Below are 18,231 nucleotides of genomic sequence, written 5' to 3' on the forward strand. Positions count from 1 at the left end.
GCTCAATTCCAGGTCTTGTAACTTTCTATGTCCTTGTCAATAAGATCTATAATGATGCATTTCATTACTTTGCAAATAAGCCTGGTGAGGATTATAGGTCTATAGTTTCCTGGATCAATAATGGATCCCCCTTTGTGAGCCAGGATGACTAACGCAGTTCTACATTCCTCTGGCATGAATCCAGTGGAAGGGCTAAGGCTGAATAGGCTTTGTAGCAAGTCTACCAGAGATGACCCACAGAACATTCAAGACCTGCTTCTAGGAGATGGGGGATTGGTAAGGGTATAATAATAAATTGGGTAAGAGTAAGCAAAAGATAGAGCAGTTAAGTTAGAGCTGAATTTGCAAATATGTTGGCCATGCCCTCAAGGAATGACCAAGTATTGTTGTCATGTTTTATCTCCAGGCATTGCTGGGCATTATCTCTAAGGCTTCTGACATATCTGAAGGCTTTATGGTTATTCTCATCAAAGAGAGAAATTCTCAATTCCTACTAGCTTTTGCAGGATTTGTTTTTTTTTTCTGAATTCTTTATTGATCTTTTTCAGTTCATCTCTGAATGATGGGATTTTAAGTTTGCTTTTACGGGTTATACGTTTCTTCCTTTTATTGTAGAGTTTCTTTATAATAGGTTTTCCATAGGAGTTTATTCCTGAATTTGGCACTGCATTTGTGACTTAAGGGAACAGATACCTTAATGCATGCTTTCAGGTGGGCATAGAAATTATTCACAAATGCGGCAGCATGCGGGATGGGGTTATTGTGGTGAGGAATTCACTTAATTTTTATTAAGTCATCAGTTAGCTGGAATAGGTTTACTTTAGAACAGTCTCTAAAGACAGAGGGGCTTTGTGGCAAGTCAAGTTTTACCTTCTCTGTGAGTTTTACTAAGAGATGGTCAAATCTGACTGGTGGTGTAGTACCTCTAGGTGTTCATTGCATAGGGTGGCAATATTCAGAAGAACCAGGTCCAATATTTTTGAACCCCTAGTTAGGAATTGAACCAGTTGGTCTGCATACATACAGTAAACTCTTAGTTGACTGGCACCCATGGGGATTGGTAGGTGCCTGATAACCGCAGTTTCTGGTTGTTTGAGAGTTACTATTAAAAAGAGGCCTGACTAATACTGCACCCTATACTATTTGTTTGGTTTGACTTTTTCTCAGGGTGGGGAGAGAGGGGAATTTTTCCCTATCTTCCTTTTTTTTAAACTCTAAAAATGTAAGGTATGTTTCTGCAAGGGGGGGGGGCAAAAAAGTGCAACACATGAAAATGGTTCTGTATTTCTTAGATTTTTTTTGCTGGTTGCTTGAGTTCTAGTTAACTGAGAGTTTACTGTGCATATATACAAATATTTCAAGCACAGTTATTAATTGCCTTCTAGCCTGCCAGTATACCAAAACACTTGTTCCCATAATAAGTGTCCAGGCTGTTCTTAAAAATATCTAAACTAGTACTTGCTTTAATGTAATTTGGTAGTCTCTCGATGCATCACCTGCTCACACAATGAACCAATTAGTACACTTCTCATTCCTATAGAATTTTCTATATAGCTTGTCTGATGATTCTCTAATACTTTTTGATAATCCCAAACATTTCCAGAGGTAGCTGTTGCTAAATGCCACATATACCTAAATAAGATCTCCTCTTAGATGTCTAGGTTGTTAGCATTAATGAAGTCCAGGAATCTTTGTGTATGCTTATTTGAGGTTCTGTATGTTTCCCCAATTAATAGAAGGATAACTGAAGTCTCCCAAAAGAATAGTGTCAGGTGTAATAGGGAGGGGATTGTTTAGCTATGCAGCAAGTGACACAGAGGTAGTTGGCTATGATATATATCATATCATATATGATATGAAACAGAGTTCTATTTACCATGAAAACATATGGACAGAAAGCATGAAGATTTTAATAAAGCTATAAAGGAGCACTATACACTACCTGCAATTAAAGATGTGGTATCTACCATAAGTCAAAATAGTTGTAAATACTAGAAGTTAATCAATAATTTTAACTGACTAGGCCTAGTCAGTAAAGTTCCATGCTGTGCATTTTTAATTCACCTGTGGGAAGCTAAAGAATTCTTAGACTTCCATTTGGAAAACTGTCAGCACCTGAAGAGTTGCAGACAGGTTTTTCATGGAGGCTTAATTGTGTTGTTAATATTACTGGTGACATATTAGTATGCGGACAAACCAAAGAACACCATGAAGCAATACTGAGTGAGTTGTAGAAGAGAGCTCAAAGTGAACAAAAGTTAAATGTAAAATTAAAGTAACAGAACTGAAAGACACAGATCAAGGTTTAACTTCTGAAGACCTGATACAAGCCATTTAATAAAAGTCACAGCAGTATTAAAAAAGCCTCTTCCAGAGGTTAAACAGTCTGATAAGATGCAGACTATTCTTCCTTCCAAACACACCAGAAATAAATTTGCCATTAAGAAAATAACTGGAATACTGAAATAAAGTATGGATTGGTGTTGGACTAGAGCAAGAAACAAGTTCTGAATTGCATAAACAATTCAGGAATTCCCACACAAATATTTTGATATGGATAAATTAGACATTACAAAAAGAAATGGCAGTCATAAGGAAACTGGCGTGATGACTCTGGAAGAAGATTAACTATTACTTATGGATCTACAGCCTTTAACACTTATATAAATGGTGTTCTCAGACAGAAAAAAAAGCTACCTGCCAAAATATATTGTTGCAAAAAGTTACATAACTCTATATGCGGGGGAGGAGGGGGGAGTGTTGGCTAAAACAGCCTATAAACCATTATAGAGCATATTTATGGAATCACTGTGTAAGGTTCCATCAAGACTGTGGAGAATGGCATTGCAATTACACAACTTTGACTTAGTTGTGAAGTGTAAGCCAACAGAAGAAATGCATATAGCCAACATGTAGTCATTCATATCTGTTACACTAGGAAGAAGATTTGCTGGGTGGTGAAATTTAAGTAAAATTAATAATCCCATGGTTGTTTAGGATTATAAACAAGATAAGAGTTTCAGTGGTGTGCAGAAAAATAATTTGGAAATGCAGATGTTTCAAGTGGTGTCTATAAGTAGGTGGCCAAAACAGAAATATTCTGTAATTAAAATAATACAGGCATTTTTCTTTAATTCAGGGATAAGGTTACATGTATACAAGATTTGAAATTTAAGGCAAATAAATTAAAATGCCAAATCAACTAAGAAAAGACAAGTTGGCAAAAATACTTGTGTAATCTGGAACCCTGAAGAGAAAGAAAATTGTTTGGGAGTGTAACTTATTACTGCAAAAGTTCAGAACTATGCCACGTGTGATGCTCACCATAATAAAAATAAAAAAGGAGAGATGATTTCCCATTTGTTCCAATAAAACCACGGAGTAAAGTGGAAAGAGGTTAGAGTATAAAGATATTCTGTATTTAATTTGTGTTGATTATTGCTCAAAGTTTCCTGAGATCATGGTGTTGACAAACTACAAGTAAAGCTTTGATAAGACATGGGACTGCAGATATTGATAATATAGGATAACTGTCTACATACAATATGTAATCACGGAATTTAATCAATTTGTCAGAGAAATGGGAGCTCAAACATATGATGTCTAGTCCTAATTTTCCAAAGCCTAACGATCAAATCAAGTGACCTGTACATACTGTCAAAAACCTTGAAAAATCACATGTCATTAAGAGAGATTATTATGTAGTTGTACTCCATATAGGAATACCCCACTGCAAGATGCAGGTTTTTCACTAGCTCAATTACCGATGGCTGCAGACTGAAGAGTAGAAGTCCTAAATCTATTTCCTTTTGGTTCCTGAGTGTTTGAGTTCAGGACAAGAGATTTTGAAATATGACTAGTCTAGGTAGAAACACCGTGGTCAGGGAGCAAGGTGTCTGTCTGTCTTTACTGCAAAACGAAGACAAACATAGTAGAGCAAGAGTCCTTGCAAAATCAGTGAAAAGATGTTGGGAAGTAGGTGAACAACTAAGATCATCTTTCATCTCTATTGTCATTACCGAGAATGGAAATTTGCTGAGGAATCAGAAGCATTTACTCAACAGGAATATATCTTACAGTTCCCATGCTGAATACAGAGTCTGTGTATGTAATGCTTTCTTTCCTGACATATTCATGTGTCCAAACAAATTCCAAAAAATGTATTTCCACCAGAAGTTTCTGTGATATCCATATCAGAAGTGAAGATCACAGAATTCTTCACATACTTGAACTCTGGAAAACTGCTGGAAAAGCTAGCTAGACACTCGGATAGTTCAAAAGATAGAAAGGTATTCAGTGAAACTAAGCAATACTAAAATACTACTTCTGATATAGTAAAAAAGTGTTTTGATTTTGTACCCTATGGCAAGAAATGTTTTGTTATGACATAAGAAATCTTTTTAGCAAACTGCGTTTATCAGAAGTATTTCTGTATGCATGTTGAACCTGAGTCTATCACAAAACAAGACAGATTTTACTGGCTTAGTTTCTGGTGTCATTCAAAGGGGATCCAGTACCTGACAGCCTGGGATGACATGATTGACAAGCCACGATGCTTTGCCAGAGATGGCCTGCATCTGTCTCCCTTGGGCTTCAGGCTCCTGGCAAAGGCTCTTGCCACCCCATAGTGCCTTTTTTAGGCAATGCCATAAGGTCAAAACTAAAAACATGAAAATTTCATCAAAACGTAAATTAAAAGTTATGCTGCTAAACACTAGGGGTATAAACATGAAACTGCACTCATTGCAAGCATTCTTAACCCTGGAAGAAGCTGACATTTGTGCAGTCACAGAAACCTGGTTCAAAGCTGTGGAGAGTAACCCAGCCATACCAGGTTACTCATCCCATCATTCAATCAGACCCCAAGACGTGGGCAGCAAAACAAAAGGAGGTGGAGTTGCAATATATATAAAAAAAGGCATACACCTTTGGGCTGGTCAAACAGTATGATGCACAGGAAATACTCCAGGTGCAAAACACAAACACTCCTCTTCTCCTTCCAAAATTCAATACAACTCTGACCCATTAACCACCGACTGTGGTAAACAAAACAGGCAACTGAATAAAACAATTTCTTTATTTTCTAGCGCTTCGGTATTTCTACCTTCAAGGAATATCAAACAATAAAAAATAGTACATATTCTTATATATCACATTCAATTAATAACACACACCCACTAATTAAGCAATGAGTTTCCCTCTTAAAAGCAAACATTTCCAGTTTAACTCATTATTTAAACCAGTAGGTGTTAAAATCTTATACTTCAAAATAAAAAATACCTTCTTTATATAATAGCTTTTGTTTTAATGCATTTTCATCATTACCTAAACATTTCACAGTCTCTAAAACAGTACCTTGTAACAAAGTTATATCACTATTGTGAAACATTTTAAAATGTGTAGCAATTATTTGATCTTCCCTTACATTTTTGACATCCCTAATGTGCTCCATGAATCTGATATGAAATTCCCTCCGTTTCCCCTATGTAATAAAGTTCACATGGACATTTTAATGCATATATCACTCCTTTACTCCTACATGTGTAGATGTCTCTAGGCTCAAACTTAACCCCATATATACTACTAAAAGTATTCACAATATTTGCACAAAAGCTACATCTATTGCAGCATACTGTGCCTCGATTTAAAATTGCTGTTTGTATGTCCATTTTTGGCATACAAAACCTTCAGTGTACTACCATATCCTTCAGATTTCTTCCCCTTTTATAAGAGAAGAGTGGTTTATCAGTTAAAATAATTGCCAAAACCCTATCTGCTAATATATATTTCCAATAATATTCAATTAAAGTTTTCACTTCCTTGCTTTTAATATTATAAACAGACACATAATAAACTGCATCTCCTTTCTCCTTATTCCGTTCATTATATCCTCTCCTTTGATATTTATTCCTTTCCATTTCTACCTATACCTATCTCATTCCATATTCTAGTTTGAGCTTGTTTCAAAGTAACCGGATCATAACCCTTTTGTGAATACATATAATTTGTCCATTCCATCTCTTATCAATTCACTCCTCTCACTGCACAACCTAGAAACACATACTAATTCACCATAGGGTAAAGCTTCAAGTACATGAGGGGGATGACAACTCGTGGCATGTAAATATTGATTACCGTCAACAAATTTCCTATGAATATTAGATGAAATATTTCCATTCTCCATACCCTCCAGAATAAGGTCTAGATACACCACCCTATTCCCCTTCTGAAGCCCATCAAATGCTAGACCGAAGGGGTTTCTATGCATGTCCAGTACAAAATTATCTACTTCTTCCTCGCCCCCTTCACATACAAATATTAGATCATCAATAAAACGGAAATAAAAATCAACATATTTTTTCATAAAATTCAAATTAAATAAAAACTTTCTTTCAAAAAAAAAAAAAAAAAAAGACATGAAAAGGTTCGCATACATGGGGGCAAATGCTGCCCCATTGCAGTACCCTGTTTCTTTCTATATAATGTATTATCAAAATAAAAATAATTATTTTTCAAACAGAAATCTACCATATTTATTACAAAATAAGCAAATGGCCTATCACCCAAAAAGTACTTTATTGCCTCTAGACCGTCTTTATGTTGGATAGAGGTGTATAAGCTCTTAACATCAATCACCAACCAATATCTATCCTTATTCCATACTAATGGGGAAATTTTACGTAAAAAATCTAAACTATCCTTTATATAAACAGGGGATTTAAGAACATAGGGTAATAATATTTCATGTAGGACTAAACCAATGTTATGTAAGAAATAATTACAAGCAGAGATAATAGGTTACCCGGAGGTTTAACCAAACTTTTATGTATTTTAGGTAGACAAAAGAAAACAGCTATTTCACTTTGCCGATTAAATAACCTATTTCTAACGTCTTTCTCAGTAAAATAACCTAACCTAACACTTCTGTCCAACATTTTTTCGAATTCAACTACTGCTTGTTCATATTTATTTTTATTACACTTTTCATATACATCAGTATTGACTAAATGTTCCATACACATATTATAGTATTGTAGCGTATTCATAATAACGCTTTTATTCCCTTTATCTGAAGGTTTAATTACTATATCCTTTCTATCGCTCAATATTTTCAAAGCTTGCCATTCCTTCAAAGTTAGATTATAAGACCCCTCACGTTTGTTCGCTAATATATTGTCACAAATATTTTCACATGCAAACCCTATCATAGATCCAAACTGTATAATGCGCTGATTAACAATTGAAGGTAGAAATACCGAAGCGCTAGAAAATAAAGAAATTTTGTTTTATTCAGTTGCCTGCTTTGTTTACCACAGTCGGTGGTTATTGGGTCAGAGTTGAATTGAATACTCCAGGTGCAGTTAACAATTGACAAGATCCCTATTCAAATCATAGCTAGCTATAGGTCTCCAACTCTAACTCAAGATGCCCACTCTACCTATTTGGACCTCTTCGAATCTGTCAAGATTCAATCCTTTACCCTGATCCTGGGTGACTATCTATCCAACCATAGACTGGAAGAAATACTCATTCCAAAACACAAATGTCCAGAGATTTATTGATTTTGTCAATGCAAATGCCTTGGACCAGTTGGTTGACAACCCCACAAGAGGTGAAAATATCTTGGACTTGGTATTAACCAACATAAGTAACCACTGCATCCCTACAGTGTCATCATCCCCAGTAAGATCTGACCACAAAGTAGTCGCTTTCAAATATACCATCTCCCCTGACCGCTACCCCTAGCTAGGGTCAAACAAAAAAACTTCTCCAAAGCGGATTACAACCTCCTGAGGGAAGGTATAAACAGGTTCACAGCCCCCTCCTCCTACACAGAAACTGGCACATATGTCCAAACTTACACCGAGGTACTACATGAGCATTTATATAACTGCATGGAATCAGGAATACCAGACAGGATGAAATCATCCTCCTCAAGGAAGAGCAAACCTGTCTGGTGGACATCTACAATAAATAAACTCTATAATAAAAGGAAAAAAATTGCTGTCCAGGACCAAGAAGGAGCAGGTGTCTAACTGAAAGCAATCTCTCCTTAGCCTGAACAAGCAAATAAGAGCACTAGTGAAATCCTCCAAAGTAAACTTCAAGTTCAAACTGGCCACATCTGCTAAAGGCAATCATAGGTTCATAGGTGTGTACTAGGCTGATGGCCTTGGAGCCTTTACAAGCCTAGCCCATAGGATTACCCTGGCATCGTTCCACCCAACCTTATTTCCTAGTGCCTCTGTCAAGTAGAGCCGATGGAGTGATCCCCAGGGTGAATTTTCTATTTCCCATCCACTCATCAAGATTTCGCTTGAAGAGGACCAGTGAGGTGCTCTGTTTGACATGTATGGGAAGTCTATTCCATAGCATGGGCAGACTCTGGATGCTTCGCTTGAGATTGCAGACATATGTGATAAGTGATATGTCATAAGGCTTTCTTCACATATGTCCGCAATCTCAAGGGAAGCACCCAGATCTGCTCAGAACTGGTGGTCAAGGACATCACATACACAAACCCTGTAGATACAGCCAATGTGCTGGCAGACAGATTCAGTGAAAACTTCACTCCTCTGTTCCCCCCATCAGTAAAACATGACATCCCCAGTACCTGCCCTCCTCCCCTTATCTCTAGGGTGCAGATCATCACTGCCCCCTCAAAGGCAAAAAATTACAGCCTCCATGGGACCGGATAACATCCCAGGCTGCATCCTACATGAACTCGGGCAGGAACTTGCAGCACTGTTAGGCACCCTATTCAACCAAAGCCTGAGTACCAGCTTTGTCCCAGCTGTGTGGAGGACAGCTACTGTCATCCCTTTGCACAAAGGTGGAGCATCCACCAATCCAGGAAATTATAGATCCATCAGCCTAACTAGCCTGATCTGCAAGGCCATGGAGAGGATTATCATGGACCTCGTTAACAAGGACATTGCCAACCTCCAGACACTTGATCCCACACAGTTTGATTTTGTCAAGGTGAGGTCATGCCTGTTAAATTTGGCCAATGTCTTTGAGATAGTCACCAAGGCCACAGACGAGGGGAAGATGGTGCACACCACCTACCTTGATCTGGCCAAAGCCTTCGATACTATTTTCCACTCAGGTATAATAGATAAACTCTCTCAACCAGGCATCAATCCATATGTTACCAAACGGGTAGCAAACTGGCTCAAACCATCTTGTCAAAATAGAGGAAGCCACCTCAAGTAGTAGTCCCGTAACACGCAGTGTACCCCAGAGATCAGTCTTGGGGCCTCTGTTGTTTGGGATATACTTCTCAGAGGTGCAGGCCACATTTAGTGGGCTATGGCTGACCAAGTTTGCAGATGACTGGAACCTAGGTGCTGTCATCAATTCCACTGGTGATGTGGACATCCTCCAAGAGGGTCTCACCCAAACAAATAACTTGTGCCAGAAGCATGGCCTCAAACCGAATGCCAAAAGATGCATCACCCCTTTTGAGGAGAATGACTTCCCCACAAATGATCACATTGATAATAAGGCACTAAGCATGCAATCAGTCGTGAGGGACTTGGGAACCCAGGTTGATAGCAAACTGACTTTAGGCCACCGTATTGCCTCCGTTGTACAGAAAGCTTTCTACATGGCATACATCATTAGTAAGGGTATCTCATCCAGGGACAAGGTGGCCATAACATCCCTGTATTCTTCCCTTATAAGACAGATTATTGAATACAATGCCCCTTCCGGCATGTACCTCACAAAGCACATGCAGCAGCTGGAGAGCCCACCGTGATTCCTCACCATAGAATCCAGGGCCTCAATCATCTACCCTACACAGGCTAAAAGCCATGTCCCTCTACTCAGTCTCCTACACACTCCTCAGAGGTGACCTCTGTCTGGCATACAAAGCAATCTCAGACCCCGCCCTGATGGGACTGCTGCACATCCACAAGTCAAGCTCCACTCGAGTAAACCGCCCGCCAGACCTCAACCTGGTCTTGGACTTGTTGGCGGGACATATTTGTGTCCCAGAGAAGCCCCCTTTTGTGGAATAGATTCCCTCTCCATGTAAAGCAGAGTACCTCATTAAACCTTTTTAAGAGCATCCTGGATAACTGGATGGGGAACAGAAAATACACCCTTAGGATTTCACCTATGTCCCTGCTGGACAGTGGCACAGGGTGCTGACTTGTTGGAACATAGGTTAAATTGTTGGCTAGGCTTATAAGGGGCTCAGGGCCAATAGCCTAGTAACTTCCTATGATCCTATGAAAAGGGAGGGGGTGCCATATATGTATGCATATCTTGAAACTAGTACCTTTCTCTTCTATCAGAACCTTGTATGCATACCATGTGGTCTGGCATTTGTAATGTGTTTGGCAGTCTGAAAGTCAACATTGCTATTCTGGATCACACTTCCTTACTGCTTTGTCAAATGTTGAGCGTTACAAATACAGTAACTGTAATATCTATATGTATACACACACACACACACACACACACCTGCATATATACACACTCATAGTTTGTTAATGTACAATAAACAAACTAGTGTATATACAAGAGAAAAATGCATTTTTAAACTATTCAGATGTTGAAAAACATTATATACAGAACTAGATTTTATATATGTTATTTGAATCTGAATATGGATGGCACTGCTGTTGTAGAAAAATTATTTCAATGCATATATAAAACCGAAGACACTGGCTATATTTTGTGATACTAGTGACAATGAAAACCTAATTAGCAAGTCATTCAAACCAGCACACTCCTAATGTTTTACAACACATTCCAGACACTGTATCAAATGGAGTAATGCCAGCTGTACCACACCTCAACGTTTTTTGCTTAAGAATTCTAGAAAATCCAAAAATAATGGGGGGCAAAGGATCAAAATCAGGGATATCGCTCTAATTCGTTTAAAAAAACTAGTAGAACAACAGGCTTTGCATCAACATGGAGTTTCTGAATAATAAAAAGCATGCGTGGAACTAAGTCATTCATCCATCCGCAATATCCTAAAGTCTAGCATTACTGACTACTGTACAATCCTCTCAGTGATTTACCAGAAAATAAAAAATACATATATACAGAATGCTGGAGAAAAAATATGAAGGAAAATCGGAGACAACTGACAGGTATGCGTATAACAAACGTATATTAGCACACCATTACTTTACACACCCAGAGAAGCTTATTCAACTAAAGCAGCTCGTGTTACCGCGGCTGGGGAGTGGGGCGGAGCGGGGGTGTGTCAGAGGCTGGGCCAAGGCGTCGGCCCGTGTCACGTGTAGCAGGACGAGTGCATGAGGTCAGTGTCAATAGAACCCAGCCTTTGTCTTACGTAGGTATTCAAACTTCATCTTACACAAAGGAAAAGACACAAACTGAAAAATCCGATCCCTACTACTTTCAGCGGATACTACAGGGCAATTTAAAAAGCGCACTGTATGTGTCCTTACAAATGATCTACTAAACCACTGCTAATCTGTGAGCTAGAGTGTAAAAAAGGTTCATAAGGCAGTTTTATTAACAGAATTAGTCCTTTAATTTTTCATTGCCTCTGAAAACTAGAACGTCATTCGACTTTGGCACGGTATATTTGAAGGAAAAACAAACCGGAAGCATGTATATTCCCCAGCGATAACGCCACATTTTTGCTGTTTTCTACAGTTTTGTGAGGGTGTCTGGAAATAAATATATGGTGGCTTGGCACGTATGGATCACAGTAATCCACAATAAACCTGCTACCGAGCTGTCTGAACTGATTTAATGCATCTTAGCTGGCATCAAAACTAAGAGCTCCATGCTCTTCGCCCCCACACTGATACCACTTGTATATAATTACCCTGCCAAACGGGTAAAGCAATGTATATCAATGCAACTTGTCAGTGGGTGGGTGAATTTGAGGAATCCCGAATCCTGCCTACTGTAACCCAGCCTCCCAAATGCACTGCTGCGCAAGTCAAATCAACATGATTAATGAAACGCAGATATACTCACTGTACGTTGACATACAGTCTCGTCCGTCCGAACACATGCCATACATGGAACTGCATATTTTTCACATCTAACAGTATTTTAGTTTGTGCTTATACATTTTAATAAGACAAGGATTCGAGAAGCAGCTTACAGTAACATTTCCTAGTTCAAACCCTTGCAATATACAACAAGCAGCGGTGTGAAGAATCCAACAGCAGAAGACCGAATTTATTTCGGGGAATTTGGACCGAAACGTCCTCCAAATATGGTTATAAAATGCTAAATCTGAGCCAAACTCATCAGGGCATTGATACTTGAATTAAACGTGGTGGTGGAGCGTGAGCTATACATTTTTTTAACTAAAAACTAACCGTTTACATGCATACAAACACCTACTACTACGGAAAGTACAGATTACACCCCGAAGGTCAGGGGGTTTAAATTAACAGTTTGCACTTCATTTTTCGAGTTATTTTGGCAATACCTACCATCCAAATCGTTTTCTGTATTTGCTGTCACATGAAGATTAAAAAAACTCAGGCTAAGTGCAAGTAGGACGAGATCCCAGTGAATGCCCCTTTTCATGACTTCCTGTGAGCTTCGAGGTGGTTGAAGGGCAACTTGCTAGGGACAAAACAAAACCAGGGAGAATAGTAAGGTAAGTCCCCAGGTGGACAGCTGTCCCAAACTGCTAATGTTAGCAGGAAGCGCCTATTAGAAAGCGTGGCAGCCCTGAGGGGAGAGCTCCTGCTTGGCTCCTCTGGTTACAGCGCGACTAAAAGGTTCTGATTTTCTGATTGGCTGACAGGAGGGGGCGGGTGCCGCAGGTACAAGCTCGAGGCTTCTCGAGCACATTGCATCCAACGTGGAAGTGAAAGGGGAAGGATTGCCAAACACTTACAAATAACAAATAAATACAATAAAACATGAAGATCGAACCCGAAAACGGAAACAAAAAGAGGAAAAAGGCACTCTTTTAAATACATGGGACAAAAAAGACATTAATCTTTTTAAAACGTCTGTCCACAATCTGTAGGATTGCCACTTTTTCAAATGCACAAAGTGGGACTTTTTTGAAGAAAGATGAAATTTTGCATGACAAAAGATATCCTCGGCCAGTGCAAAGGATAGAATTTCACTCTTTTGTCAAAACAAAATCTTTTTCTTGTCGCATTTGACTTGTTTATGCTATCTCATATATTATTTAGGCGGCACAGATCACAATTGCCCAAAGAGGGACAAGTGGTAACCCTAAGGTTAATAAAGATAGAACTGGATATGTTTATACTGAAAAAATACTATCATGTGTGCAGTACACTTGCCTTACCTACCACGGACGCTGTTTCCCCCCACGAGTAATACAACAGCATATTTTGTAAATCTGACAAAGGCAGGATTATCATCAGTCTCTCTTTATGTAGTACAGGTTATACAGGTGCAATTGCGTCTTGCGGGGAGGAAAAACATGAAACAAAATGGCAAATATCCTGACAACCCTATACATGTGCATATAGACATCAAACAAAGGCTAAAATATGTACCGAAGTGCTTAAACAATGTTACTTATGTAAGTGTGTTCCCTTATGTCCTGCCCCTGAGGTGAGACAGAATGTTTTGCTGAATAATTTAGTCAATTTTCCAAGCAATGTGTTAAATATGCTGAAGAGAAGGCGGAAAAATCCATAAAAGTCAGTATCTAGATGCTTGATGCCCCCCCCCCCCCCCAATTGTGTTCTAAATCAAATTACCTCCTGCACAAAGGGGTCTTTTAAAGGTCAATTTTTAGTGCCATTAATTTCTATTCTTATATTAGTAAATAAATTGCCTCTTAATCTTTCACATCTACAGTTAGTGCTACAGGCAGAAAACACGGTTATGTACAGATCAAATGCTTACATCCAGTAATAAAATCACAAATAGAATATGCCTTCTGCCAGATTTCTCTGTGGTTAGATGGCAAAGCTTTACCGCCACAAACCCAAAGTCAGTCGTCTTTTGGACTAATCAAAAATTGTCAAAAGTATCAACATCCTGGCACATCAGTGGTCTTAAAGAAAGCTAGCTGAATGCTGCCACAGCTTTCAATTGCTTAGGGATCTAATTAGATTCAAATGTACACTTAAAAATGCATATAGACAAAACTAAAATCAAAATTAATCAGCTACTATTGTGTGTTAGGAAAACTTTAAACTTCCTTTGTCTTTCAAATGTGCCATAGGAAAAGGGGTGCTTCTCCTAGCTGAACTAAAGTATAGCGTACCCCAATGGCCGCAGCAGCCATTAAAATCGTTAAAACCCAGAAATCCGTATAAAAATGTTTTATCACCAGGTCCCCCATACAAAAACACCACTGTATCACTCTTCAAAAGGCTCATTTGCCACCCATTAAACAAATCTTATAACTCTAACTAGAGTCTCTTTTATTGAAACTTTTAAACTTTTAAATACAGAAATGTTTCCACTTCTTGCATCCAGGTTTAATATCTGATTGCCTACTTGCAAATTAAGATCACACAGTCTCTCAACTCCTATCCTACATATGCCTCAAAACATTGCAATATGCTAATTACTGTTACTCAACTGTAGGTCCAGACTCAGGAAATCATTGTCCCAAACTTTGAAAAGTATAAATGCATTCTCAATATTTACAGCTAGACTTAGAATACATCTTCTAAAAGAAACCAAATGAAATTGCTTCATTTCGAAATTGCTTCGAAGGTGGCATAACATAAGCTCTGCCTTCAGATCAATATTTTCTATTATCAACTTTTATATCTATTCACTTTAACGCTTACTGATACTAAAGTAATCCAGTCTCAGAAGAAATATTGTATTCAGTTACAAATCTACAGAACACTCTGCTTAATTATTTTCTAGGTAACAAGTGCTTGCAAATAATGTCATGTGATCGGCTCTAATACTTTGATCATATACTGTAGACATCTGCTTGTTTCTGTTTCTGAGAGAATTTGTATGGCTCTGCGGGTTTTGTTAGAGGCACAGGATCATAGGATATGCAAGGCAATCAGACTATAGCTCATACATACCTTGCCAATTACCACTCTCAGGCTCTACCAGCTTTTTCAATGAATAACAGGCCTGTTAGTCTCTGTAAATGTAGGATGACAGGCAATAATATTGCTTGATAAGCAGAGGAAGTTTATTCCACAATGGGGGGGGGGGGTGCTGAGTAGTGCACCTGCCCCTCCATGTCTTTTTATTTATTTACTTATATAGGTTTTGATCTCTGTTTCTAGCGTTGGCTGCACTATTTGACTTACCAGGAAAAAACAGGTCACAGATAGCAGGATCCTTAAGGGCATGGTAAGCAAGTTTGAACTCTTACCTTAGGAGTCTGTAAGGCACAGAGTACAGGGCAAGGCTTCCAGTCTCTCATGGTAATGAAGATTTTTGAAACCAGAGATATTTTTGGTTAGAAACTTCCGTGCCTTTTCTATTTTTATTTTTTATGTATCTGGTGACATACATAACAAAACTCCTTGCCAATCATGAGCAGACAGGTGATCCGCTGTGGCGACCACTAACTGGGAAAAGCTGAAAGAAGAAGAAGAAAGCGACATACATGCCAAAAAGTGCATTCTATTTTGTAATGAGTCTGACCCGGGCACAATCTAAGGGAGTGAAGACTCACTGGGATTAGGAAGAGATGTGTTTGGCAATTAGTTTAGAAATATTGGCATTTTCTCTGAATACAGTGGTCATATAATGGTCAAAGGAGAAGTTATCTTTTGCCTCAGATATCGGTCTCAGTTAATGGGATGATTTGCTTGTCTTTATATTGCCCCTAAGTTTCTTAGTGAGGATTTGTATTCTGCTCTCATGCTGGAGATTTCTAGTTTTACTTGGTAATTTAAGGAGTTTCTTCCTTTTGTTATACAGTTTGTTTATACTGACTGACCACAAGGATGGTTTATTTTTGAATTTCCCAATGTATTTGTTTCTAGTGGGGGACTGCTATATCAGTACATTTATGTAAATGGACATAAAATAATCAGTGTAACTGGCTGCATTTCCAAAAACAATTGTGGAAATGTTGGTGAATTTCAAGATTTTGTCATAGAAATGTATAAGGTTGGTCTTTTTGAAGTCTCTAAAGAAGGTGGTGTCGGCTACTGGAGGAATTTGTTCATCTGGGAGTAAAGGTCAGAAGCTGGTGGTCTGACTTTACCAATGATGAGAAAACCAGGGGAATGGAACAGGCATGAGCTGTTTTTGTGGGAACCAGGTTGAGAATGTTTCCCCTCATGGTGGGTTGGAGGACAGTTATATGGAGATTTTTTTTTTACTCAATTCTGGTACCCTGTGAAGTTCCCTGACCTGGCATCCCTCTTAACAACATGGAGCAGCAAAAAAGGGTCTTCTGCTCTGAGTTGACAAGAGAAAAGAGTTCTTCTGCTCTTTTACTCTTAGTTAAGGTTCTTCTTTGTAAACTGTAGCAAGTTACTTACTACAAGTTTAACAAGAGATTTGATAAATTCTAAATACCTGTCTCTGTCTCACAGACACATGGACGGACACACACACACACACACACACACACACACACACACACACACACATACACACACACATGCACACAGTGGTCTAGAATGCAATATCGGCATTCTTTTCTGAATATCAGTGCTGCCTCTAACAAACACAGAGAGATAAAGTGCTTCAGTCCTAACCAGTGATCACAGCAATCGCACCCTCCTGACACCTTGCATGTGAAGTGGTTGTCCCCTTTGCTACACCCTAGCTACACCTCTGAAAGTCACCAAGGATTAATGAGATGTTGCTTATGGAGACATCTTTGAGGAAAACTTAAAATTTTACATGATCTTCTGGCAGCACATAGGGGTATCAATAACAAGCTGAAACTTCCTGTGGGAATCTCTGGATATCAGTCTAGAAGGGATATGGTCACTGACAAATGCCAAGACTCTGCTACTGTTTCTAATGAGTCTAAAGGCATGGTAGGTACAAACCGTAAGCACTGAAGGAGTGCTTTCCTTATATTTGAACCATGTCTCAGTAACAGTTAAAGACCCCAAGATCCCTAGCACTGACAAGAGTCACAATGATATTATCCAATTTGAGGATAGATGTGTTAAGCTGAGATGCTCATTAGATGAACAAAAAAGAAAACAATGGAGGCAGCAAAGGTTTGGAAATCTTTGAACAAAACATGTTACATCATCCTTTGCAAACCAAGTTTGCCTGCCAATCATCTTAACCCAGGCCAATACATACTGGATTCCCCTGGAATGACATGGCCTCTTACCCAATTGAAACCAATTAATATTTCTTTATATTTAGCCATCATTCATTGAGAAGGGAGGATTCTACTCAGAACCATAGTCTTATCTGTGTCCAATAGTTGCATAGTTCCAGCATGCCCCATTACATGACCCTCTTGGTCATGACAGACAAGTTATTTACTCTGACATGGACCACTATCTTATCATAGTCATAGTTACTGGTGGAAAGGATGTTGAGTGCCCTTCTTAAGTCAACAATTCTGGCTCCAAAGAAATAGCTGACTGTAACCCTATTCTTGTTCATCTCAGAGAGTGTGGACTCTGTATGTCTAACAGTGGATTCACCAATCAATAAACATTCCCAGAAGCTGGATTAATAGTGCTACACATGGGAGTGGTTTGTTAGTGGTTACCACCCGATAGCAACACACTAGACTTTCACCTTAATATCAAACACTAGCCCAGAAGTAGTCTGTTTTTCTCTTCTGCCACAAGAAAAATTGTAATTGAATTCAAAGCAAGGTCACTAATATTAGCTAGAATTAGTGCAAACAGCATTAGTATACTCAATATTAACAAAATCCATCAAAAGAAACATAGTTTGATGTTCTTGGCTTCAGAGTCAGATCTGGTTTAAGCTGGTTTTAAATTGGAGTCCTGTCTGCAATTTATTGTTGTGTTTAACAGACAAGGCTTGATGGCATAGGCCAGTAATGCCAGGATGTATTCAAAGTTCAAGTTGTAGGACATTTTTACTTATTGCTTTTCTCAGAGATGAGAAATTTTGATATCTGATGTCAACCACAGATGGAGTGGTTGATTTTCGCTATTATGTTATGTCTATACATCTGAAAGAGAATACTCATTCAATTGGTTGCAAGTTATAATCAGTGTTGATTAATATGATCAGTATCAGCAAGAAACTACGATCCCTCATTAAATCGTCCAAGGCTAGTTTCGAATGAAAAATTGCTAATGACTCCAAAGATAACCACAAACCATTCTTTAGCTATGT

At 38.6% G+C, this 18,231-nt stretch overlaps 1 protein-coding gene across 2 annotated transcripts in view; it reads right to left on the bottom strand.

Moving 5' to 3' along the window:
- Positions 1 to 12,735, bottom strand: part of LOC122817654 (lipoprotein lipase-like) — a 201,966-nt gene extending 189,231 nt beyond the window's left edge. For both annotated transcript variants that reach the window (XM_044090717.1, XM_044090716.1), the window contains exon 1: positions 12,444 to 12,735. In XM_044090717.1, the coding sequence (XP_043946652.1) occupies positions 12,444 to 12,540 (97 nt within the window). In that variant the 5' untranslated portion in view covers positions 12,541 to 12,735. The remainder of the gene's footprint in view (positions 1 to 12,443) is intronic.
- Positions 12,736 to 18,231: the final 5,496 nt, after the last annotated feature.

The sequence above is a fragment of the Protopterus annectens genome, chromosome 13.part0, assembly GCF_019279795.1.
Source record: "Protopterus annectens isolate FY-2018-M chromosome 13.part0, PAN1.0, whole genome shotgun sequence".
NCBI classification, from domain to species: Eukaryota; Metazoa; Chordata; order Ceratodontiformes; family Protopteridae; genus Protopterus; species Protopterus annectens.